General features: G+C 41.1%; 1 protein-coding gene across 1 annotated transcript in view; it reads left to right on the top strand.

Annotated features, from left to right (window-relative positions):
• The window catches only part of GRIK1 (glutamate ionotropic receptor kainate type subunit 1), a 179,415-nt gene that overhangs the window by 87,020 nt on the left and 67,408 nt on the right, over window positions 1–24,987 (top strand). The window contains exons 2-4 of the mRNA XM_068418307.1: window positions 7,999–8,166; window positions 10,560–10,817; window positions 18,685–18,866. Coding sequence (XP_068274408.1) covers window positions 7,999–8,166; window positions 10,560–10,817; window positions 18,685–18,866 — 608 coding nt within the window. The remainder of the gene's footprint in view (window positions 1–7,998; window positions 8,167–10,559; window positions 10,818–18,684; window positions 18,867–24,987) is intronic.

Genomic DNA, 24,987 nt, shown 5'->3' with positions numbered 1-24,987 from the left:
TCACCCCAACCTCCCAAAGCCAGACCTGCTCCAAATTTTTCTATTTGGTTGCAGATTTCTTGTAGGCTGGAGAAGCTTGCAATCTACAGAGACAGCAGAGCAAATAAATGCAGAGATAGGGATAAGGGAGGCAGGGAATCCAGGTGAGCACCAGAGCAAAATGTTTGCCTTTCTGTGCCCACCGTCTCTTCTTTTGTTTTAAAATCAGATGGCTGAAAACAATGAGGGTAGAGTGTAGAATGGGCAAGGGTAGGGGCTTCGAGTTCTGTTTGAAGAGGATCCTAAAAGGAGGAGCCCACAGATGGATGGTGAGTTACAGAGGGAAAAAAATTCAAACCCAGGATCTGGCATAGGCAATGCAATGGCAGTGACATTTGGCAGGGTATAGCAATGAGGAATACAATTGAAAGCACGCTGGACAAGAACCAGGCTGGGTGAATGCAAAGATAGTGAATGCTGAGGCAAGGATAGGGGCTTGAAAAAGAGTGGGAATAGGCTGAAACAGAGCACAATGTATGGAAGGTTTCCAAACCAGCTTTTGAACAGATTGAAGAGAGAGTGATGGTAGGAAAGTCACTCAAGCTCTCAGTTTCACTGTCTGTAAAATGAGGATGATAATAGCTGCCTAACTCAGAGGTCCCTGTTGCAAAGCTAAATTCACGCATGCAAAGAATGCTAATGTGTTCAGTTTGCGTTCTGTGAGCCAAATGCAAAACCCATGCACCTAATTCCACGAGAACCAAGGGGAGTAAACCCACTTCAGTCTGGATTTGTAAAATGCAATTACTGTTCGTTATAGGATTGTGTTCGTTAATGATTCTTCCTGAGAACCTTTTTTCTTTTTAATACACACACACATAACAGAGTAGTTTATAGGTTATGTATAAATTAGAGGTAATAGTAAATTTCTGGACTAATCTTACACAGTCAGTGAGCTAACTTTAGAAAGACAGATACTGTTAGACTGTCTGCTAAAGGCAACCTTCTAAGTAATAACTCATTTAATTATTCTTTTCCGGTAAGACGAATGCCCAGACTTAGCTCTGTAATGAGTGCACTTGCACTGGCTTTCAGTCGGACGCCTCATGGCACGGGAGAATATGTCCTCTGGTAAGAGGCAAGGATGGAAAAAAATGCTTGGAGGGTGTTTCCAGTAGCAAGTGCTTTCATTCCAAGTGGCATGCTCTTGAACTCTGTAAGTGGACATTATCTGCAGAAAAAAATCTTCATAAGCACTGTTTTGCTCTGCCCTGTTCCTTTTTGAGCCAGCAGGTCTACCCCTACCACTCTGCCAGCCCCCCTGAGCTTCAGAGGGGCAGGTGAGTCCATAGCCATCCTGGCAGCAGAGTAGTGTGAGTCCATTCTATAATGACAGAGAGCAAGGGCAAACTGCATGCTAATTTGGCTTTATGAAACTCCTGCCCTAACTCGGCATCAGCAACAGCTTCTCTTTTGGGAAACCAGTGGTACATAGCTGCACAGTCATTAGGATTTTAACTCTCATTTCTCTTCAGTGACTGGCAGGTGGGTTTTAATGAGGTCTCATGGACCTCCTGGTGTTCAGATGGTGCTGTGGAAAGGAGGAAAGGCTTCTCAAAGCATAAACCCCTCCAGGAGACAGATGTTCAGATGTTTCTGAAAATCCTGCTAGCGAATCACCTGCCCATCACGGCACTGGATTGCCTTTGAAAGCTGTCAGTGGCTCAAAGCTTCAGGGATGGAGTAATGACCTCCAGTGAGCCCTGTGCTTCCACAATGCTTATTCAGTGTGTCATCCTGTGCAACAAACACCTCCCCAGCTGGATGAGACTATGAAACTAGGATATCCTTTGAGCAAGAAAAGGAAACCTGGACATCAGCCTTGTAGAAGTGAAGTTTCATCCTTAATGGGAAAGAGCTGTAAACCATAGAAAGTCCCCTTTTTCTCTAGTAGAGGGGAAAATACCTGTGTCTTTATGAGGAAAATCTTAGTTGTTAATCTTAACTATTTTTCCATTACCATTCTTCTTTGTAAGTTTTAATATTTCAAATGTTTTTTACTGAATGGTCAGCATATTTGTTTTCAAACAGCATTCCTCTGAAGTGTAAAACCTGAATAAGAACATAAACAGCATATAGCTTTCAGGTTTTTTAATGCCTTCTGTTTCTCACTTTATTTTCTGTCAAAATATCAAAATACTTGGTGTTAGTATTAATATGGCTACTCCTGAAGTCATATGCATATGTGAATAGTTGAGCTATTGTCTTTAAATTGCGGGGACTGCTGCTATAGAAAAGAGATGGTATGCTGGGGGATGAAAATCTAGCAGCAAATAAAAATCTGAGCAATATATCTTTTAAATCTCATTGTAGCTGGTGGCGTGACTTATGGTCCTTGAATACTATATGTAGCATTCAGCAACACTTTTCTCTATTTTAACAGTACAAGCAAATTACTTCCCTACACTGCCAGCATTTTCCACTGGTCAGTAAGTAGAGAGAATGATGTTAGTGATAAAGAATATTATTTTAAAAAGTCTGGAGGACAGTTCAATAGCCCATACACGGTGACTCCTGGTGTGAAATGGAGGCTGACTGCTGGTCCAGTGTGTAAGGATGGACATGGACCTGCCATAGAGCTGCCTCACACAGCCACCAGTGAGCTGGAGAGACTTTTAACAAATTTAATTGGGAAATACGAAATTTATCCACAAAGATAATGAACATGAGAATGTCCCAGAGCAAGATCTACAGCTGAAAAATAACTTCTTTTTTTGGCATGTCTATGGTGACCATGGGGTCTCAGGCTGGCTTAAGAGTAGAACATGTTTTTTCTCTTTTGGTCTCCTTTAGGTGACACAAGGAAATACAGACGACCCTCAAAAAGCATGGCATTTTCACACCTCTGTTTTACAGGCTATCAATCAGTACCGTTTTTCTCTGTAAGCCTACCTCCATTTCATCTGTCTTTCTGTAGTATTTTAATAGGAAGAAGCAAATAACAAAAAAAACCCCCAATGCAGTAAGATGCTATTCTTATGTTGGCTATGGAGTAGGTAAGGAAAATATGCAAGTGGGATATAGCTTTTAGAAATATTTTTAAAAGATAGCATTTTACTTTGAAAGCATCAAAGTGATACTACTAACTGAAATCACAGAAATCCCTTCAAGGCTACTCGGGCAAGTCTACTTATAAGTGGCTAAAAAAATGCACTACATCCACTGTATTGGGACTGAAATATGTTAGTGAGATATTTTGCATTGAGGAAACCTGGCCAAAGAAGCCCAGGGAGACGGGTCGATGACTGCCATCAGAAAGGTCAACAATTTTTGGCGGTTGCTGTTTACGACTGGTTTTAAAACAGGGACAGAGAATTTTTCCAATAACAAGCCTTTGAGCTGTGCCTTGTCTTGAAGTGAAACATTGAAACCCATTGAGAGGTATGGAAATTGATTCAACTGTGACCTTTTCTAAAACACTCTCAGTCCATGATGACCCCTTTAAATGGAAACATTTTCTTGCTCAGAAGGACTGGAGCTGCTTTTTCAGGTGTGCCTACTGAGGTGTGCTTTTATATTTTTGACCTTTTACTTGCTGTAGAATTCTTTTATCTTCAGAGGATGAATGGGGCTGATGCTTTGTCATAGTTGTCAGTTTGACTCGCATCCCTTGCTCCTCTCTGCAGAGCAGTCACTCGTGTGGCTCAGCCCTCATTTCTGTCAGAGCAACATTAGCCAAGTAGTCATTTTCCTCTTACTTTCAACAGCTAAATTCAAAGTAGGGGCAGATATAGCTTATTTCCTTCATCCTCACAGACATCACTTTATAAAGGAAATGCTGAAAGTGAATGGTTTCCTCACACACGTGCGCTGAAGCAGGATTATTGGTTACGTGAACATGAATGCTGGTTCTCCCACTGATGTGCTCACATGTGGCTGGTGGAGAGTTACTCCCTGCGTGCAGTAGGATCAGGGAACCTATGTCTGGCATTGCTCCTCAGCTGCATCTGGTGAGGCAGCCTCTGGGAAGTGTTGACATCCACGTGAAGCAGAGCAACCTCTATAGCTCTGGCACTCACCTGGTTCCCGGTAGGGAGCTTCCTGCTGACTCAGGTGGACAATCCCACTCATCATAGGGGCAGACAGTGCTTGTGCAGAAGAAAGGTCAGATCTGCTGCTGACCAGGACTAAGCAGCCTTTGGTTGGCTGAAGCTGCTGCAGCGGTTTCGCTATCTGGCTGAGTAATTGGGGATAAGGAGGGAGGTGAAAGGGAGGACTCAAAAATTTAAGCTTTGTCCTGTGTATGTGCTACCAGCATGCTACCTTGAAAGCCAGTGCTTGGTTTTGTGCTTAGCAATAATAGCCTCATTTCTGGAGCATCATTTATATCTTGAGTTAACATTGTTTGGTTTTTTTTTTTTTCTTCCTTTGTAGAAACCTGTGGTTAATTTGTTTTTAAAATGTTGTAGAGTAATTACTTTATTTAAATGAATCATCTGACAAACCAGTTCTTCATCAAACTTGTCACTTACTCTGCTATTTCTCTTTTAACCTGGACCTTGCAATAAATTCTAAGCTTGACTGTAAGTCATCAGCAGAACACGGAGAAGAGAAGCTATTTACTAAATTGCTAGATTTCATTAAGGATACATGGATGAAAACACAATAGCACAGAACAGCCAGATTTTATCTGCTGGCTTGTTTGTGATGCAAATTTATAGACTGATTTAACTCTTTTTTACACACATAGCTCTCAACAGAAAAATCAAGCTCAAATAGGTAGCAGTTCAAGCTTTTCACAATGCAACTATCCCACACTTCACTCACAGTAAGCAACAATTTCCTCCATAAACTCTCTCATGGGCTTTGTTCATGGGCAGCAGTGCACCACTCTTTGTGCTTACCTTAGGGTTTAATCAAGAGAACATTCATTCAAGTAAACATTTACTGACTTGGAAGAATGACTGTTGTGGTCTGAAAACTTCCCCATCCTAGTGGGGGGTGGCGGGGGGCGGAGGGGGTGGGGCGGGGAGAACTAGCTTTCAGAGCCTAAATGACACCCTATTCAGCATCCCCAGTTCAGCTGAACTAAATTTCATGTGTGAAATTATGAACCTCTTGACTATCATCTGTCCTGTTCTTACACCAGACCTATCCAGAGTATCTTACCAGCAAATTAAAGCATGTAACCAAAATTCTCTGTAAGTGCTTTACTGCTATGTTAACGTGTATAAAAGAAACCTGAAAAATATGTTGAAGGGGTACCAACGTATTGATTATACAGCTGACTTTCAGAGAGACCTGAGTACATTTGAAGTGTATGTGATTGACAGTGCGTATGCAGTTTTGATTAGTTTGCTTAGCAAATGCATCCATGCAAAACTGTCAGTCTTTCCATCACTGCTCATTTCCCTTCACTCCTTCCCTCTGCCCAGTGAGCTTCTACTCTTTTTTAAAGGGTACCAAGAAAAAATTCTGCAAAATTCTGCTAATGAAGTATAAATAGTTCATGGCTATACATCAATTAAAATTAATTTCCATTTAACAGGGAACTGATTAGAGGCTGGAAAAAGTTGTAGTCCTAAAATGACAAAGTGCTTGTGTATGTATAGATATGAAGGTTACCTCGAGGGTGGTTGAAAGAGTTGTTTTAATTAAAAAAAAAAGAGAAAAAAAAAAGAGAAAGCAATCCAAGCACAGCATAATAATAGTTTCCAAGATGGAGAAGATTTCCTGCTGAGATAGAATGGTGAGACCCATCCTGCTGGAAGTGGGGAGAGGTGGGGGTCACCCTGTCTTATTAGAAAGTTATCTGAGGCTATCCATTATACTTAGTGATATCCACCATGCCTTATGAAACAATATTCTGCTAATTCTAGTAGGGGTCCAAGCAAAACACAACAGTTGCATCTTGCTGGCCCAAGCCCAAGCTGGCATTATAGCTAACTGAAAATACTTGTCTTCCTCAGGTGAAAGGAGGGAAAGCAAATTTTGTTTAACCTGGAAAGCAGTAAATTTGTTGTATCATCATTGGGATGAGGAGTTATAAGATCTGAAAGAACAGAGATTAGGGGTTTTTGTCCTTCTGGTAATCCTATAGTTCGCAAATCTGGAAAATCCTGCTGACTCGCAGCATTCCACGTGAGGTTTTACATTTCATTCCGAAAACAGCATTTAAACTTTTTTCCAGCTACTTCTGTGTGTCACAGTCTCCTGTAATCACTCGTATGTTTTATGATGGAGGGGAAAAAATATCAGAAAGTCTTCAAGGTTCTAACACATGCATATAGTAAATGAGAAATACATACAGTGAATAAAATTGCTTAAGTTAGCAAAATTGTTTAAGTCACATTAAGGTATTATTATATATGGATTTGAGAGATAATAATGACGCATATTCAAGAGTAGCTAGAGATTACATTGCCAGCTTGGGTTTGACAGCCTCCAGTGTTTTCATTGCTGAGTTAAAATTCGAAGCAGGTTTTAATTCCACTGTGTTCCCATTTCCTGACTGTCAGCTAATGACTGCACTATTCCTACACTGGTGACATCAAAATTGCAAGAGATTTCAGTGCATTAGCTGAATATATTCTCATGCTCAGAAAATATAAAGCAATATCTAGGGCTCAAATTTCACATGGGGAAATGTGAAAATATGTAACTGAGAAATCCAAAGTATTCTCTAGTGACTTACACTAAATGAGTAAATTATACTTGCAAAATCAAGTACTGAAGCTGGAGATTGCTGTTTAAAGGAGCTTTTTTTTTCAAATTAGCTGTGTTTGTTATGCATTCATCAAATCCCAGTGCTCCTAGACAGCCTGACTGTGTTGTTGGCATAATAAAGTCTCTAGAGGCTAGAGGGAGTAGATATCCCAGTACAAGTGGGACAGCCTGTTGACTTGAAACACAACCACCTTCCCCATCTCAAATTATGCCAAAGCAGTTCAGGATGCTTCCAAAATTCAGACTAGTTCTTCATAGGCCCTTTTCTGGAAAACTTGCTTCCAGATTAAAGAAAAGCTCAGATTCACTTCATTTGTTTTAGAAAGGAGCAAGAAGTGTATACAATTACAGTTTGAAGGGTATAAAATAAGTTCTGACAAATTAAGCAGCACTCAAAGAGCAGTTGCCCAGCTGGGATTGCACAGAATGGGTTGTGACACCTCTTTGTTCAAATAGCTCAAAACAGATGTCGGAAGAAGAGTCTAGAAGAGTGATAGGAAGTTGAGAGCAATTGTGCTAGATCCAGCACTGTCCTTGCAAGGAGACTTTTAAACCAGTGCTGTGATGGTACTGGTAGACACTACACCACTGGAGACATGACTCAGCACTTTGGCACAGAGGTGAAATCTTCTGTGGGAGCAGCATGTGGCTCAGTTATGTTCTCTGTCAACAAGTTCAGTTCATTCAGCAATGAGCTTTGAAAAAGTAAAAATACTCATCTCTCCCTGAGCAAACTGAGAAATGGCCAACAACATTGCCTAGGGTTTATAAAAAAACAAAGCCCTACTAAGACACTGACCTTGAGTAGAAACTTTCAGTCCATTTCTACTCAAACTCCTAAGTCACTTCTGAATGTGGATCTTCTACTGTGAAGTTTTGCAGAAACACTACAGAAAACATCTCCAACACATCCAAGTTTCATCTCTAAACATAGGTTAGATTGGAGCAGAGGGAACAAGACCTATGAATATCACTACTTTCATTAGTTGGGAACTCAACAGAAGTTTTCACAAGTACTTAAAAATTTTGTTTTGAAAAGCCTGAATAATAAACATGCATCATCTTTCACAGATGTTTGTCTAAGCAACCTTCCTAATATTGAATTAACCTACAGTGACATGGTAGATAAAAACTAATGATCCAATATACTTTTGCTATAGTGCATTTAACAGTAATTTTAACTATTTTCCGTTATGAACACTCAGATTATTATTGCTTATAATTTATTTTTCTATTTTTATGTACAGTGATGAAGAGGTGAATAATACTTCTCATTTATCTCTGTTTCAACAGGAGGGATATTCGAAACTGTGGAAAATGAACCTGTTAATATTGAAGAATTGGCTTTCAAGTTTGCAGTCACCAACATTAATAGAAACAGAACACTGATGCCTAATACCACATTAACCTATGACATCCAGAGAATTAACCTTTTTGATAGTTTTGAAGCCTCAAGAAGAGGTAATTATCTCAATTACTGTATCAGTAACATACATGTTCTATACTACCTTTCCCCAGCCTGGTCTTCTTTTTTTGCTCTGATTGTAACATGTATATGAATGGTAACATAAAGTTAATCTTTCAATTTGAACTAAGAATGAAGCTGAACTTGGAGTTGTCATCTAGTTTCTGATAGAACACCTACATACTGTCTGCGTGCTAAGAGCCCCAGATGGAAGGTGGCAAGTCCAACCCATTTTTCTTTCCAAAAAATAGATTTGCCACCTGGAATTCTGCAGAATATGGTCACAGACTAACAGGGAGCACAGTGGGATGTCACAAACCATAATTAGCACACACACACAGATATCCATTTTTCACAACAAAGTATTTCTATTCTGCTTTAAAGAACAGAGGCCAGTAGTCTCCCTGTCCTGAAATATTTATGCTTCAGAGGTTTAGAGGCAGAAGTAAATTTTTCTGTTACAAACAACTATAAGAATTGGAGTGGACAAGTTTGGAATTTTTTTGCCTATTCTTTTGTTTTTCTCAGAGGGAAAATTATGGTCCAATTTACTTGCATCTAATTTACTTGCAGACTAAAACAGAAAGGGGAAAAAAGTCACAACTCTCCTTAAGCACGGTGTATTTCTTCACCTCTAGGAGGCAATCTTCAAGTTTGCTAAAATTTTATATACAGCAATCTAGTTCCTGGAATTACATGATGTGCACACAGTCTCATGCAAACACGTTTGGAGAAAGACCCATAAGTCGCTAAGACTTTGCAGATGTGCTTTGCGGTTCACTATAACATCTGTCACTGTATATGGTACAAAATATGCTTGCTATAAGGCAAAAGATCTTTCTGCTATAAGGTAAATGACAGGTGGAAAACAAACATTGTACTAGAATGCTGGTGAACTGTTGCCTTCCAAACGTCTAAGTTACTAAATTCTCCTCATGGTGCTCTAGTTTCTTACTAAAGACTGGAAAAAAAGGAGAACGCTTTCAAAGAACATTGAGAAGAGCTTTAAATTCTCTTTATTGCATTCTTTTTCCAGTATCAAAAACATGTTGGAACTATATGCCATCAAAATCAAGTATGCTGGGTTTATAATCCATATAATCCAGACTGAGACAGGATTTTAGATTCCCTGTAGAGTGAGAATCTCTTCTGTGACTATTGTGAAAGTACCTTCTCCATTGAATCTCCAGGAAGGAGCTCATTATAAATATTTTTATAAATCTACATGGAAGGAATCCATGCAGACAGTAGTAATCTCTCTTATAATGAATTATTGATATTATTTATGCAATTTGCACATTAAAACCTGTGATTCTTTAAGAAGACTTCTGAATTAAACCTTGAAAGCCTTTGCATTTTGTGCTGTCTGTAAAACACTCATTTGTAGAATGAAAACATTATTTTTCTGTCATATTCTATTACTATCAAAGAGCTAAATATTAATTTAAAAAATCTCAGCTCATTGTGGATGTTTGTGTACTTAGTATTTCATCCAATCACAGTAATTTCTATATTTCCCACAAAGAACGACCTTACAAAGACTACAGCATTGCAACTCAGTGCAGGGCTTTATCCTAGTTGATAAAGACCTCATTAGAAACATTTGCAGTAAATTTTACTAATGGACAAAACTAATTCATATTACTTCATCTTCCATCTGTTAGTCTGAGAAGATGTGGGAGGGAAAGAAAAATGAAAAGATACCTACAGGTGGTATTCTTTTGGCTGAGATATAGGCACAAGGAGAAAGAAACCTTTGTTGATACTAGCATTTGACTGATTTAGAAAGGTATTAAAATGTCAGTGTATGTTGGTTCTTTATTTCCCTGTGTCATTACTGAAGGCTTTAGGCTTTACTGCCTGTTTTGTAAACACAGATTATGGAGCACCATGAATCATAGTGCCTTTTACTGTTTATATTACCTCAGTAGACTGAAATTAAGGCAACTCACATTGGTAGAAGCTTGCCAGTCACAGAGGGAATCGTATAGTGACTCCATGAACATATTTCCTGACACGCTGACATGAAACTTAATTCATGTGACCTCCCTTTGGCAAGCCTGTAGCCAAAAAGCTCCTGGTTTCTCCAGGATAATGCCATTCTGAGAAAGGCAGTTTAGGAATCAACGTGATCTGAAGGCAATGAACAGAGCAGTTGTTTTGTTTTTTTATTTGTAGCAAGCAGGTTCTAGGATATAATGCTAATCAGTAAAGCCATTTTCAGGAATCGTTTGCAAATCTCTTAATGGCGTTGGGAGCAACATGGTTACCCATTCTCACTTTGAAATTATGGGGATGGATGGAGAATAAACTATCTCAGTAAACATCACACAACTTACTTGCTTTTGCCAACTAACATCTTCTTCCTCTCCCTGCCTCTCCCCACCAGCATGCGACCAGCTCGCTCTTGGTGTAGCTGCTCTGTTTGGACCTTCCCACAGCTCCTCCGTCAGTGCAGTGCAATCCATTTGCAATGCACTTGAAGTCCCACATATTCAGACCCGATGGAAGCACCCTACAGTGGATAACAAAGATGCGTTTTATATCAACCTCTATCCAGACTATGCAGCCATCAGCAGAGCAGTTTTGGATCTTGTCCTATACTACAATTGGAAAATAGTAACAGTAGTATATGAAGATAGCACAGGTAAGTGGCACTTGTGCACTGCAGTTCACGTACGTCTATTGATGTACATAAATGAATAAATTCTGTGAGAGAGAGTGCCTGTGATAGTTCAGTTTGGCATACTTACAGCAGTTTTCCCCAAAATATGGAAGAAAAAGGTCTCTTAAGGCTTAGCTATCCTTCTGCTGCTAGGGCTTTTGGAAAGCTGTTTATTTCATCAGACCTTAAGAAGTCATCAGGAGGTAGCTCCCAGATCCTGAATACTAAATCATGTTTTTCTTCCTATTTATGGAACCAATACCACAGCTTCAAACTGATAAATATTCTAGTGTAGGGCTGATTAGGGATTCGCTCTGTCAATGAGGGGTTGATCTTAAAAGGAAACTCCTCTACAACCCAAAAGTTCAAGCTGCAGCATTTTTAATACAGAGACTACTTTGTTCCTTGAAACTGTCTCAGAAACAGTCAACCCATTTGTCAGCTGGATGCCAAAGACTGAATCTGAAAGTTGCAATTAGTGTAAATGTTTCCAGCCTGGGACTCTTAACTCAGAGATCATTCATTCCTTCTGAGAAGAACCTTCCCGAGGCACATAGTAGTGATAGCTGTCCAGCGATTACCATGGACAATCAATATCTGCAACATATCCCTTTTTATTCACAGAACAACAACAACAACAAAGAGAATAATAAACTCATTCCTGGGAACAAGTGATTTAAAAGCTTGTCAGAGACTAGGGCTGTTTTTTTTTTAATACACAGAGACTGTGGAAGGGTGTTGATGTTATAAGGAAGTCCAAGCCACTGTTACATTACATATCTAGGCTTTACTACCCCTGAGGCCAATACCATATACTGTACTAACAGCCAAAATACTCCAGGCAATGTCATTTCCCTCACTGGAGTGGGAAGATATTGTTTCTGAGAAGTGTATTAGCTGCTCTGATCATTGAGCGAACTGCATACCTAAACTGCTCTCAGAAGGAGTCCTGTCCAGCAGGATTGCACACCAAAATTTATGCTAAACTCGACTGCAGAGAACATAATCTCTCCTACAGTGTAGACTCAGTCATAGATTAAGGGTTCATAATTTGGCTTCACAGGAAAAGGTTTGTGTGTAAACAAACCATTAAAAGCTCAGAGAGATCTATAGCTCTCCTGTCAAGACATAGGAAGCACTAAGCAAGGCCTGCCAACTGATTGGTTTTTACAGGGCACAAAGTTACGTGTAAGGGATGTCATATCTGTAGAGATGAAGAAAATAGAGCCAACTAAATAAGACTAACACTGACAGTTATTCCACTGTAAACTCTCACCACCATCCTTCAACACTATCTTTTTATGGTAAAGGTGTAACTGAACCATATGCATCCTGTTGTGCATTAGTAGTCATTGATGCAAATTAAGCACTTCACTGTCAACCCCACTCTGACACTTGCATTGCCCACAGAAGTATAGCACCGTCTAGAGCTCTACAGATGTGCAAGTAACATTTAAATTGATTCTTTGATAATGGCGTGAAACAAACCTGGAAGAGCCATGAGCTCAGGCATCTGCTTAAGCTGTTAAAGGGAATATGCAAAAAAAAAAAAGCATGTCTATTAAAATAATTTTGTGGAAACTGTTCTGAAAGAATCTCTGCTAAAAAAAGGCCTCAAACCTCAGTTTTAAGGCTAAAAAAGTTGCATTTATTTCTGCCATGTTTACAGCGCAAAAGAAGCACGTGTTTCCTCCTGGATCCAAGAGGTAGGTGTCAGTGCCAATATTCTGCTCATCTTGGACTCAGAGAGTTCGCCAGAGGGCTGTATGTAGAAGAGAAAGAACAAGTCAGGCTGGGCTGTTGCAGTGGTCTTCTTGCATTTCCATTATGACGCTCTAGCTCAGCAGGATTTCTGCTGGGTGCCTAGCACTGTATGCCAAAATATACTCATAGGTAAAGAAGTAGAGGTCTTTTTCAGCCTACCCCATGATCGAATTAGCATTCCAAAACACTAAGTGCTGTGTACATGTTCAGTTACAAAAATGACTGATATTAAAGAGACTTCAGTTGCAGAGATGTTTACAAAGTAAATCGATCATCAATCATCTTATTAACTTGAAGTCAGGAAAGTAAACAGGTCAACTTTGATCAATATAAATAGTCTTTGGATTTTGGGTTAGAGTGTCACCATTTAGCTCAAGCTCTTTCTATTTCTCATCTCTCATGTTTGACATTGTTACACTACAAGAAGAAAAAAACATATTAACTTATTTTTTTCTTAGAGATTAATTATATGTGAAGAGCAGCTTCATTTCTAAACAAAGAATGAACTCATGGCTGAACAGTGATCTTCCAATGATCCATGCCCGGATTATTCAGGTTGAGATTAGCCCTGCCCCATGTTAAGAGTCTACTTTCAAGATTAAGTGTGGAAAATCCTGCTTTCATCCTTCACACTACAGCCCTGCTCCAAGTTCATGTGTCCTCATGGCCAGCTCCAGCACAGAGGCCACATACTGTGCCTGTTTGCCAAGCTGAGCTTTCCCCCCACCTCCTGTAGTTATGGTTTTCACTGTTGCATGGACACATCCATCAACAGAAATGCAGTTACGAGTCCGGACTGAGCAATGTTAAAAAAATCAGTTCATCTGAGTGAGCTCATGTTTCCAAATTATCCAGATCACTTGTGCCTACCCTCCTCATCTCAAACACTATTTACCATGCTGCCAGTTTTTGTCATCCAAATGTTTTTCAGCCATAACTTTTTTTTCCAGTCAGTGATTTTGGAGTGCATATAGAGACAAGAGCACTACAAATGTCTGAATGGCTTGGCACCAGCCTTCACAGACCTCTGCTGTTTAATAAGGTTTTCTCATTGACATCTGCTTTTTGAGATCTGGCAAATATCTATTTTATAGTCCCATATTCTTCATGAGCAGGTTGTATGATATATGAAGAAGGACACCTCCCGGGGGCAAGTACTTCTAGGAAGCTACCTGCATCAACAGAACTTGTAGCACCAAAGGCACTTAGTGTGATACAGAGCTATCTTCCCTTGACAGCTTAACATCTCTGTTAATTATATTTCCAAGTTTGCATTCTTCAGCATTTTAACACCATATCAGCTTTACTTTCAGCTCTTCCAGTGCTTACACTGGGGTAAACTGTTCCATGTCATGTCACATACCCTTTCTGATATTGAGAAAACATTGGCACTTTTTTCCAATCTTCTAGAATTCATTCAAGGTTCCAATATTTATCACATTAGTTGCTGAGTGTTAGTAATCTACTGAATGAACTCTATAGGACTGTCAATGATAAGCAAATCTTTATATAAGCAGGTCTAGGAAACCTGCAACAATATAGTGCTAAAAATTACATTTGGAATAGGAAGTACTTACTCATCCTGCTTCTTATCAAATATCATGATAAATGGTACCAAATGCACCATGTTAAACAATTTCACTGTCTCATCCAAAGGATCTACAGCAGTTATAAAACTTGTATTTTGTTCCTAAAATACGTTTGTGAAATTCCTTCATGTTTCCTGAGTTGAACTGATCAGATTTTTAGACTTCAATATAAATAAGAATAATAAAGCACACTACAGCTGTTTTTTTATTTCTAATTGCTGTCCTTACTGTGCCATTGAAAGATGGACTTTCAACCAAAGTCATCTTTCTTGATAATAAATGAATAGCTTCTTGCTATAAAGTAAATATTTATTTAAACATCTCATAGTTTTCTCTTTCTGAAATTTTCAGCCCACTCATTAATGCCTATAGCTTTCCAATGCTAGGGAAAATAAGACTCCTAAGCAAATGTATTTATTTTTCAAGTTGAGACTGTGCTCTTTTTTCCCATATTAAGCATAATCCACATTACGTTCAGAGTTCCCATGCCATAATCAGCCTTCATTCTGATTATTATTCCCTCTTTATTTTTCATCAAGGTGCTAAAAAGAGTTAGTTTATATCCAGTGCAATGCCTTTGTGTAAGGCAAAAAATTGTCTCCTGAAGTTTAAAGATGATCTAACAAAGCCTTGCAAAAGACTGCATGATACCTCGAGCATGTATTTCCCAAACTTAGGTACCATAAATTATGGTTTATCTTTCCACATGCTAGAACTGAGTAGGCATACTATTCTTTGATTTAATTTAGTGATTTGTAATAGATCCCTTCCAATATCCCACTTTTGCACTTTGTCATTTGGCACATTGATCTGTAACAGACACATGACATTGTCTCAATTATCAACGTCTCAGTTATCAACAACTCAAACAAAAACAATAGCACGGCCTTCAGTGCAGGTTTGACTCCACTTTACATCTACTCCATCATCCCTGAATTCAATAATTTTAACCTACCAGGTTCTGAGAAGGGCAACTACGTCAAATTCCTCATCTTCTGTGAGAATCTCTGACTTTCCCCACTTGTTAGCCAGCCCTCTCAGCATTTGTTTAAGACTCAGGGGAACCAAATCTTTTCCTCATATCAGTTCAATTAGTTTGTACAGGGCAGAATTTGAGTTCTTACTGAATTTGCTTTCTTTGAACTTGCAGTAACAAGAGACATCTAACTTAGCTAACCCTAACACAGTTTTCTAATAAAAAGCAGTATTTTCTCCCAAAGCAGTAAAAACATTTCTTCAATTTTAAGTCTGAATGAATTAACAATACATTTTTAAAATCAAAATTAAAAAAAAAAGAGGAAATGTGGAGGTGAACACTTTCTACCGACGCATACTACCACGCTTACTGCCAATGTGTATGATTATTTGCCTGTTGTAACATTGTGTTTGTGTTAGGCATGTTTGAACTCCTGAATAGGTCACACAGAATTTGCAGTAGTTCCAGACATCTTGAAGTTATATGAAATATTAAAAGTCTTTCACACATTTGAAAGTCTGTGATTCTGTGATTCTGTGTATTTAAACAGGACAAGAGGAAATGGCCTCAAGTTGGGCCAGGGGATATTAGATTTTAGATTGGATATTAGGAAAAATTTCTTCACTGAAAGGTTTATCAAACATTGGAACAGGCTGCCCAGGGAAGTGGTGGAGTCACCATCCCTGGAGGTATTTAAAAGACATGTAGATATGGTGCTTAGGCACATGGTTTAGTGGTGGACTTCGCAGTGCTAGGTTAACGGTTGGACTTGGTGTTCTTAAAGGTCCTTTCCAACCAAAACGATTCTATGTTTTCACTCAAGTGTTGGAGCAAACCATGTCTCTTGATCAAATCACTACTAGTGGTTAGAGATCCAACTCCAAAGCTTACTGAATCCATCAAGATTAGAGACCACAAGATACTTTCTCAACAATATAGAAAATTCCCAACACTGTTTCTGAAGGAAAACTGGGAAATGTTCAGGTGTCGGGTAAAAGGCAGCAGAATATAGACAGTAGGCCAAGGAAGTAAGTGATGCAAGTCTAGTTTCCATCCTTACAGATTTTGTTTCAAAGCCCTAAATTGAGCCTCTCCTCTCAGTAGGACTGGCAAATACCCTCTTGAGACCCTTTACAGTTCAGGCTCAGCCACTGCAACTTCCACCTGGCTGGACTCTACAAGTCGCTGCTCCACATCACCCACTTTGCAGAGAGGGAGCCAATGCCCAGTATATGTCACTTCTGAGCCCTTTCCAGCTTGGATGATTACTTTCTCCTTGACCTCATGGGCAGTCAGTGATGCCTTCTGCCTGTTGCAGGCTGAGCTCCAGATGGTCTCACCAAGTGAAAGAAAAGTGACCACTGTAAGCACTGCACTTGCCCAGGCCTTCCCCATGCACCCAGGAATAAGACTAAGCACTTCACATTTAACATTTATTCCAAATCAAGACTTGGTGGTATCACGTCCAAGGGTTTGGATTTGCTGAGCAGGAGGAAGAGGAAGGAGAGCACTGATGGTTATTCCCCTGTGCTGTTAATTATGCTGGCAGTCAAATGATTCAGGCTTTTGCCTGGTCCTCCAAAAAAAAACTGCAGCTCTTTTGATGCCTAAATGCTTCTTTGATTTCTTCAATACACTATAGCCAGGCTTTGCCTTCACTTCATGTGGCAGTAGGAAGTGATGGGAAGTGCAAAGTCCAAGTCTCATGTGACTAAAGTAGGTATTTTATGCCATACAGCATTTTCCTTCCCCCAAAAAGGAGATGGCGGTGTATGTGCAAATCATTTTCTTTTGCTCCTGCAGTTCACCATACTTGCACTTAAGTACTTTTTGTTGCTGGAAAGAGAAACAACAATAGTCAGTCTGAGGCTGTGGATAATATGCAAGATTCCCCTCATGATGGACTCTTCCTCCCAGATGTCAGTTTTCCCTCTTAGAGCTGCCGTTCGTTATAGTGGCCGAGGCACTGCAGTCAAGGGCTGAACACTTGAGTGCATGGTACAAACAAGCTACAGCTTTGCATCCAGATTACATAAACTCCCCTACTTGTTAGTGTTGGAAGCATGTGCCCCATTCTCATAATAATGAGCTCAAATTGTTTCATATTTACACAGGCTGGCTTCTAGCCAGGCTCCGATCTCACAGTGCGTGCAGTAATTTACATTTGAATCTCATAATGCTTAATATTCTATATTGATTGTTGATACTTGAAAACCTGCAAAGAACAGACCCAGCATTGCAGGTGGAGGGAAAGATTATTTTTTCAAAACACATCACCAGTACTTGAGTGAAAGCCAACAGTCCTCAACATAGCAATCACTTGCTAACCTCAGAAGAAATAAGGCTGCTTCATCTTGCCTTATATATAGCATTGGACCATTCAACCAAAGACATTGATGCACAAGACGGATATATACACACTCCCAGCAGGAGAGCGATGAGTTTTTTCATATTAATAATTTGTTTGATTTTTGTTTAAGAAGTGCTTCTTGCCTGTATTCTCTCTCTCTTCATGCATATTTTTAAGGCAGCCTTTTACTTTCACTCAGCAGGAGATCACAAGTTTTTTGTGGGTAAATTACATTCATGGATAATGAGAAAGAGACTGTAATCACACACCTCAAAGAACTCTTAACTATCTTACTTAGTTTTTGGAGGCAGTACAAATTACATAGGAGTGCTGAATTAGCTAGTAAAATTGCACTGTGTTTAAATACTTGGACAAATCTTCAACTAGTTGAGCTCCACTGACTTCAAATAAGCCATGTAGATTTGTACCAGCTGAAGATACAGTCTTAGAAATTATGTCCTTGTGTTTACAGACATAGAGCTGGATCTCAAAATATTTCAGTTCTTTATAAAATCTCAGACTTGCTGAGTGACCTTACACAAGTCATTTAATTTCACTATGCCTTCAAGCTTTTTGTCTCTAAACTGATGATAAGAAAAATTTAAGGCTCCTCCTCTGGTGTGTGGCAACATTTGCTGGAATGAGGACAGTAAGAGCCATATGTATGCCTATTAAGAATAATTATTGGTAAGTGTCATTCAGATTAACCACTGGCTTCTAAGTGAGCCACAGTGGAAGTGCTGGCCATTGAACATTTTTCTCCCACTATCTCCCCTCATCTGCTCATGCTTTACATTAGGTAGGAAAGTTAGTAAGGAGGTTTCTTCAATTCTATGTTCTTGCTGTTTAATGTTGAAATAATAAGTAGCTGCCAGGGAAGAAGTTTTATATCCTTTTTGCAATAAACTGTAGCAATGTAACATCAATACAAACATACCCTATAGTCAACCAATTAAAAAAAAGTTTCACAATATTTATATGTTGAAGCCAAGTGTAACTATGAAAAGGAAAAGCTATAACAATATTAGTTAGGAGACTGGCAAATATGAAGCTCACAACTACCCTTTGGGTATATGAAATATGTTGGAACTGATAAGAGACCCTGTTTAAGTGACAATAAATACTCATTGCACAGAATGGTTAGTTTTATAATTGCATATCATTTTTCAGGTCTAATTCGCCTGCAAGAACTCATCAAAGCCCCTTCTAGATACAACATTAAAATCAAAATCCGCCAGCTGCCCTCTGGGAATAAAGATGCCAGGCCTTTACTCAAGGAGATGAAGAAGGGCAAGGAGTTCTACGTGATATTTGATTGCTCACATGAAACGGCAGCAGGAATTCTCAAGCAGGTAAGGGGAAGGGGTCGAAAAAGCATGACATTCATTTTATATCCTAAAAGTTGTCAGCCTCTGTGGTTTACCAGTTTAGGCCATAGACTTATTAATGCCAGGGACAGAAGTTGTTACAGAACGTGCATCAGCATCTGAACACTCAGCAGGACTTCAGGGCTTCACAGAGCTGAGAAGCCTGTAGATATCCCCCAGAAGGAAATATGCATTTCTTTTTGATACTTTAGGTTCTGCTTGACTAGGAAGATTGCTGCATTTATTTTAGCTTGTCCTGGTTTAATCAATACAGTTTTTATGTCTTCCCCTCCCCCCCATAAAAAAAAGGAAAACCCCCTTTTAGAGTGCTTAGGGAGTGGCTCACATTGAGCTATTGCCTCCACAGAGGCTGCACATAACTGACTACAGTAACAACAGGGCATAATGACTCTGCATTCACATACCTGTAACAAAGCAAGATTTGGTCTGCTGGCACTACCTCATTACATTTTAAACTCTGGTACAGCAAAAAGGTGGAACGGAGAAAGCATCAGAAGAAAAACATATACTTTAAAACAGGAAGAGAGGCTATTGTGCAAGGGTTGACATAGCCCTGACCTAAGCATGAGAGTTGGACAGTCACACAAGGCAAGGACAAACATCACAAAGCCTGATGTTAATGGGCTGGGACATTACCAGGGGCACACAAAGACTGGCGTAAATTAGAATTTACTCTTGTCACTTATTATATATTTCTGGACAATCAAAGTCTAAAGCACTGGTTCCTGCAATTCATTGACCTATACACAATAATACTAAGCAAGTAGTACATTGTGAACGGCATTTCCATTTTTTCTGCAATTGTAGGTATGAGGGGTTTCTAGTTTTCCTGTCAGTCAGTCTAATAGAAAGCACTGATCCCAGAAGACCATCAGAGAGGTTCCACTGATCTAAATGTACAGATATGGGCTGTCCCATACAGGTTAAAACCTATACTTCCATCCCAGAATGTTTTGCTGAAATATTTAAGTTATGCAGAGTAGCACTCTGTATCAAAGTAAGTAAGACAACTTACTGGTTGCATTAGTCTGTGGAGCCTGAAACCATCCTCTCCAGACTGGAGAATCTTGGTCCTGTGAATACAGATGTGCAGGATGGTGTCCTAAATCAGATACAACACAGCTGAGAACAACGCACAAGTTCTCATGAGCTGGTAGAGTTAGATTTATTGCTGTTGGGGAAGTTGGCCTGGACTAAATTTCAGGGTTTACTTGGTGCAAGTTATATATTTAGGCTACAGCAGGGCTAGATGCAGGCATGATGTTGGGAATGTGAGGGAAGAGCAAGGGGAAGGTGCAGAATCATGCAGCCATTCTCTCACGTGATGGGGAGAGCACTGTAGCAAACAGTAATTGGGAAGGGGAGTGGACAGGAGAGCTGCTGTCCCCTCACTCTGCTCCCTGTAGGGCTGTCCAAAAGCATTAAAACACAACAGCAATAACAAGCTGCTCCAAAATGAGATTTGTGGGGTAAGAGTTAAACTGACAAAGCAAATTTTCAAGGATCTACAAGAAGAAAGTGCAGATGTCTGGCACAATGCAGGAGGCACAAAGCTTCAAAAATACCAGACTGTGTATGGAAAAAAAAAAAGGAAAATAACCTTAGTGTCAAAAGAAGAAGAGGAAGTGCTAAAAGATGCACTAAGACAGGGCAAAGTGGCAGAACTGTTTGTGTGGGAAAAGGATCAGGGAGACAAATGACAGGCTGCAGATACAGATAATGCTCTCCAATGCCTTAACTCAGAGAAGGATGATGAATAGCAGTGTGGGAGAAAACAGGAAAATTAAGAGAGGCACACCTGTGGGTCAGAGCTGCAGGAAAGGAAGCAACATAAATACAGGCTAGAAAGAAAGGGAAAATGACTTTTATATGAGATAGTTCTATGGCTGAATCTAGATGCTGGCAGCAGTAACTCAGGTGTTGAAGTTCTTCATTGTCAAAGGTAGCTGTGAAATAGGAAGGTGTGGAGAGGTCTGAATTCACGTGTGACTCATCTGATTGTAGGTTAGCTACATGAAGTACCGTGGTTCACATTCTCATCACTGCACACAGAAACCCCTATATAATTTTACATTGAATGAAAACAATACATTAAAGAGAATACTATAGAAATTATCTTAAGAAAACTCTGCAGTATTTTTGACTTTGTGAATGATCCAATAAATATTATGGGAAAAATACCTATCATTGTTAATTTACATAAGATTTCTCATAGAAGTAGGAATCAGAGCCAACAGTCACCTAAACTTGTCCCCAAAGCAATAATTTCTTGTCTACCTACTGTGTTTACAATAATGTAGCAGATATTCAGTAGGCCATGCAGAAGAAGATAAATAAAGGAAGTGGAGGTTTGTAGTGGGTTGCGTGGTGGAGGGTATTTTACAGATTAAAACTGCAGTAGGGTCACACAGGCACATACCCACCATTGCTTATGCTTGGTCCGTGTGTCCTCCTCACCCTCTGAGCCTGCACAGGTTCTGCCCCCCCAACAAAAGCTTTACACAAGGGTCTGCATTCCCCACCTTCCAAGCCCAAGGGTACCCCCTCTGCACCAGGATCTGCTCCATCTCCTTTGGACAATCCCCAGCCAAGGTGGGTAGAATCCCTCACCTCCTCCAAGCCTCTGGGAAAGAGGCCAGAGGCCATCTCTCACCTACTCCGGCCACGTTTCCCTGCTGCAGGGCAGCAAGGCATACCACCAGTAGCATTTCTGCTGCCAGCCACCAGCCTGCCTCCGAGCTCAAGGCACAGACAGAGCAGAAAGGCTGCTGCCCTTCTTCCAGCAGTGCCCATGGTGCTGGGGTTGGCAACGGCAGCAACGGCTCTGCACACAGGGGCTACTTGCACCAGTACTCAGGGGGCACCGGCTTTGGCATGGCTTTTTTTCTGAGGAAGGAAGGGCAAGGGATGCCTAAAAGCTTTTTTCTGGGATCAAAAGGATTAGCACATCTGAAATTATGTCCTGAAAGAGTCAGCATATGGAGAGGTTTTGGGGATGTGGAGCAATGCATCCTGACAAAGAGGAAGGCAGGCAAAAACGCCAGGAGGCCTGCGTGGATGAACAAGGAGCTCCTGGATAAACTCAGGCACAAGAAGGAAGCCTACAGAGGGTGGAAGCAAGGGCAGGTAGCCTGGGAGGAATACAGGGAAATTGTCTGAGCAGCCAGGGTCCAGGTTAGGAAAGCTAAAGCCCTGACTGATAGAATTAAATCTGGCCAGAGACATCAAGGGCAACAAGAAAAGCTTCTATAGGTACGTCAGTGATAAAAGGAAGACTAGGGAAAATGTGGGCCCTCTCTGGAAGGAAACGGGAGACCTGGTTACCTGGGATATGGAGAAGGCTGAGGTACTCAATGACTTTTTTGCCTCAGTCTTCACCGGCAAGTGCTCTAGCCTCACCACCCAAGACACAGAAGGCAGAGGCAGGGACTAGAAGGATGAAGAACTGCCCACTGTAGGAGAAGATCAGGTTCGAGACCATCTAAGGAACCTGAAGGTGTACAACTCCATGGGACCTGATGAGGTGCATCCACGGGTCCTGAGGGAACTGGCGGATGAAGTTGCGAAGCCTCTATCCATCATTTTTGAGAAGTCGTGGCAGTCTGGTGAAGTTCCCACTGACTGGAAAAGGGGAAACATAACCCCCATCTTCAAGAAGGAAAAAAAGGAAGACCTGGGGAACTACAGGCCAGTCAGTCTCACCTCTGTGCCTGGCAAGATCATGGAGCAGATCCTCCTGGAAACTATACTGAGGCACATGGAAATCAAGGAGGTGACTGGTGACAGCCAACATGGCTTCACTAAGGGCAAATCATGCCTGACAAATTTGGTGGCCTTCTATGACGGGGTTACACTGCTGGTGGATAGGGGAAGAGCAACTGATGTCATCTATCCAGGCTTGTGCAAAGCATTTGACACTGTCCTGCACGACATCCTTGTCTCTAAATTGGAGAGACATGGACTTGACGGATGGACCACTCGGTGGATAAAGAATTGGCTGGATAGTCACACTCAAAGAGTTATGGCCAACATCTCAATGTCCAAGCGGACATCAGTGACGAGTGGCGTTCCTCGGGTGTTGGTATTGGGACCGGTCCTGTTTAACATCTTTGTCGGTGGCATGGACAGTGGGATTGATGTGCGCACTCAGCAAGGTTTGCCGACGACACCAAGCTGTGCAGTGTGGTCAACACGCTGGAGGGAAGGGATGGCATCCAGAGGGACCTTGACAGGCTTGAGAGCTGGGCCTGTGTGAACTGCATGAAGTTCAACGAGGCCAAGTGTAAGGTCCTGCATGTGGGTCGGGGCAATACCAAGCACAAATACAGGCTGGGCAGAGAATGGATTGAGAGCAGCCCTGAGAAGGACTTGGGGGTGATGGCTGACGAGAAGCTCAATGTGAGCCGGCAGTGTGCACTTGCAGCCCAGAAGGCCAACCACATCCTGGGCTGCATCAAAAGAAGCGTGGCCAGCAGGTCGAGGGAGGTAATTCTGCCCCTCTACTCCACTCTCATGAGAACCCACCTGGAGTACTGCATCCAGCTCTGGGGTCCCCAACATAAGAAGGACATGGAGCTGTTGGAACGAGTCCAGAGGAGGACCACGAAGATGATGAGAGGGCTGGAGCACCTCTCCTATGAAGACAGGCTGAGAGAGTTGGGGCTGTTCAGCCTGGAGAAGAGAAGGCTCCGGGGAGACCTTGTAGCAGCCTTCCAGTACCTGAAAGGGGCCTACAGGAAAGCTGGAGAGGGACTATTTACAAGGGCATTTAGTGATAGGACAAGGGGTAATGGTTTTAAACTGAAAGAGGGTAGATTTAGATGAGATATTAGGAAGAAATTCTTTACTGTGAGGGTGGTGAGACACTGGCACAGGTTGCCCAGAGAAGTTGTGGATCCCCCCTCCCTGATTGTGTTTAAGGCCAGGTTGGATGAGGCTTTGAGCAACCTGGTCTAGTGGAAGGTGTCCCTGCCTGCAGCAGGGGGGTTGGAACTAGATGATCTTTAAGGTCCCTTCCAACCCAAACCATTCTATGATTCTACCTGACCGAGTTGCATTAATGGGCTGTGGGGCTGGGGGAGGTGACCTCTTCACTTGCCTCCTTCAACCTGTTGTTTAAAAAACAGCACAAAAGACACATTTCTTCTCTTAAATGAGCCTCTTTTGCTTATTTATGACTTCAACTAAAATACCATTGAGCCACGCTTCTTCCTTGTGCACAACAAGAACAGGCGAATCAATAACCTAATTTAAATAAAATACAAAGTGTGCACACAGCTGAATAACCTATTCCGTAAATTCACACATTTCCCCTTTTCTCTGAAGTGCTGCAGATAGCACAGGCTTTCACAGTCCCCAGCCAGCTTAATGAGGCCTGGCCCTCTCATCACCCAGATCTGAAAAGAGCAAGAGGAAATTGTGATTATTAATTGCTGCCTTTTCCAATAGTCACTTTGAATTTTCTCTCCATATTCCCTCACGAGGGTTAGTAACCTCATGCAACTGGTGCATGGCGGCTAAGGGAGTTTTCCAGCTCTGTTGCCTGTACCAGGTAACCACACAAACTAGCAGCTCTGCTGACCAAAGTAGCCTGCTCCACAGGGATCAGTATATTCTGAAATTACATGAACTGGGAGTTTATGCCAGCAGGGTTTTCAAATGAGGTGTACTGCACCGGCAGAGCTGATTGATAGAAAAAGTTGCAGCTGGTCCGACACTTCCATAGTCTACTTGAAAATCTTGGCTGCTGGAGCTTTAAAACTCATGAAGACTGGACAAATATCTGACAAGGAGAGAGATCTAGTAGAGAATTAGATGCCAAAGCAGGAGCTAAGTGCAGTTGTGGCTTCTTAGGGTAAAATTGTGATCTCCAAAGTCCCGCTCAGGATCTGCTTAAGCTCTGTAGGAGCCTCCCTGTTTGACTTCAGCAGTGCTGTCCTGCTCTGCTCCAAGGGTGCCTAGCATCTCTTTCTTTTCCAAGCCTAAAAACAGACATCCCTGAAAGACTGCGAGAAAACAAGGCACCCTCCAAACTTGTCAAAAACCAGCAGGACTAAGTCCCTTACGCAAGGAAGCTGGAAACACT

Source organism: Nyctibius grandis, chromosome 2 (genome assembly GCF_013368605.1).
Source record: "Nyctibius grandis isolate bNycGra1 chromosome 2, bNycGra1.pri, whole genome shotgun sequence".
In the NCBI taxonomy this organism is placed as follows: Eukaryota; Metazoa; Chordata; class Aves; order Nyctibiiformes; family Nyctibiidae; genus Nyctibius; species Nyctibius grandis.
This window is presented reverse-complemented; position numbering and strand designations above follow the sequence as displayed.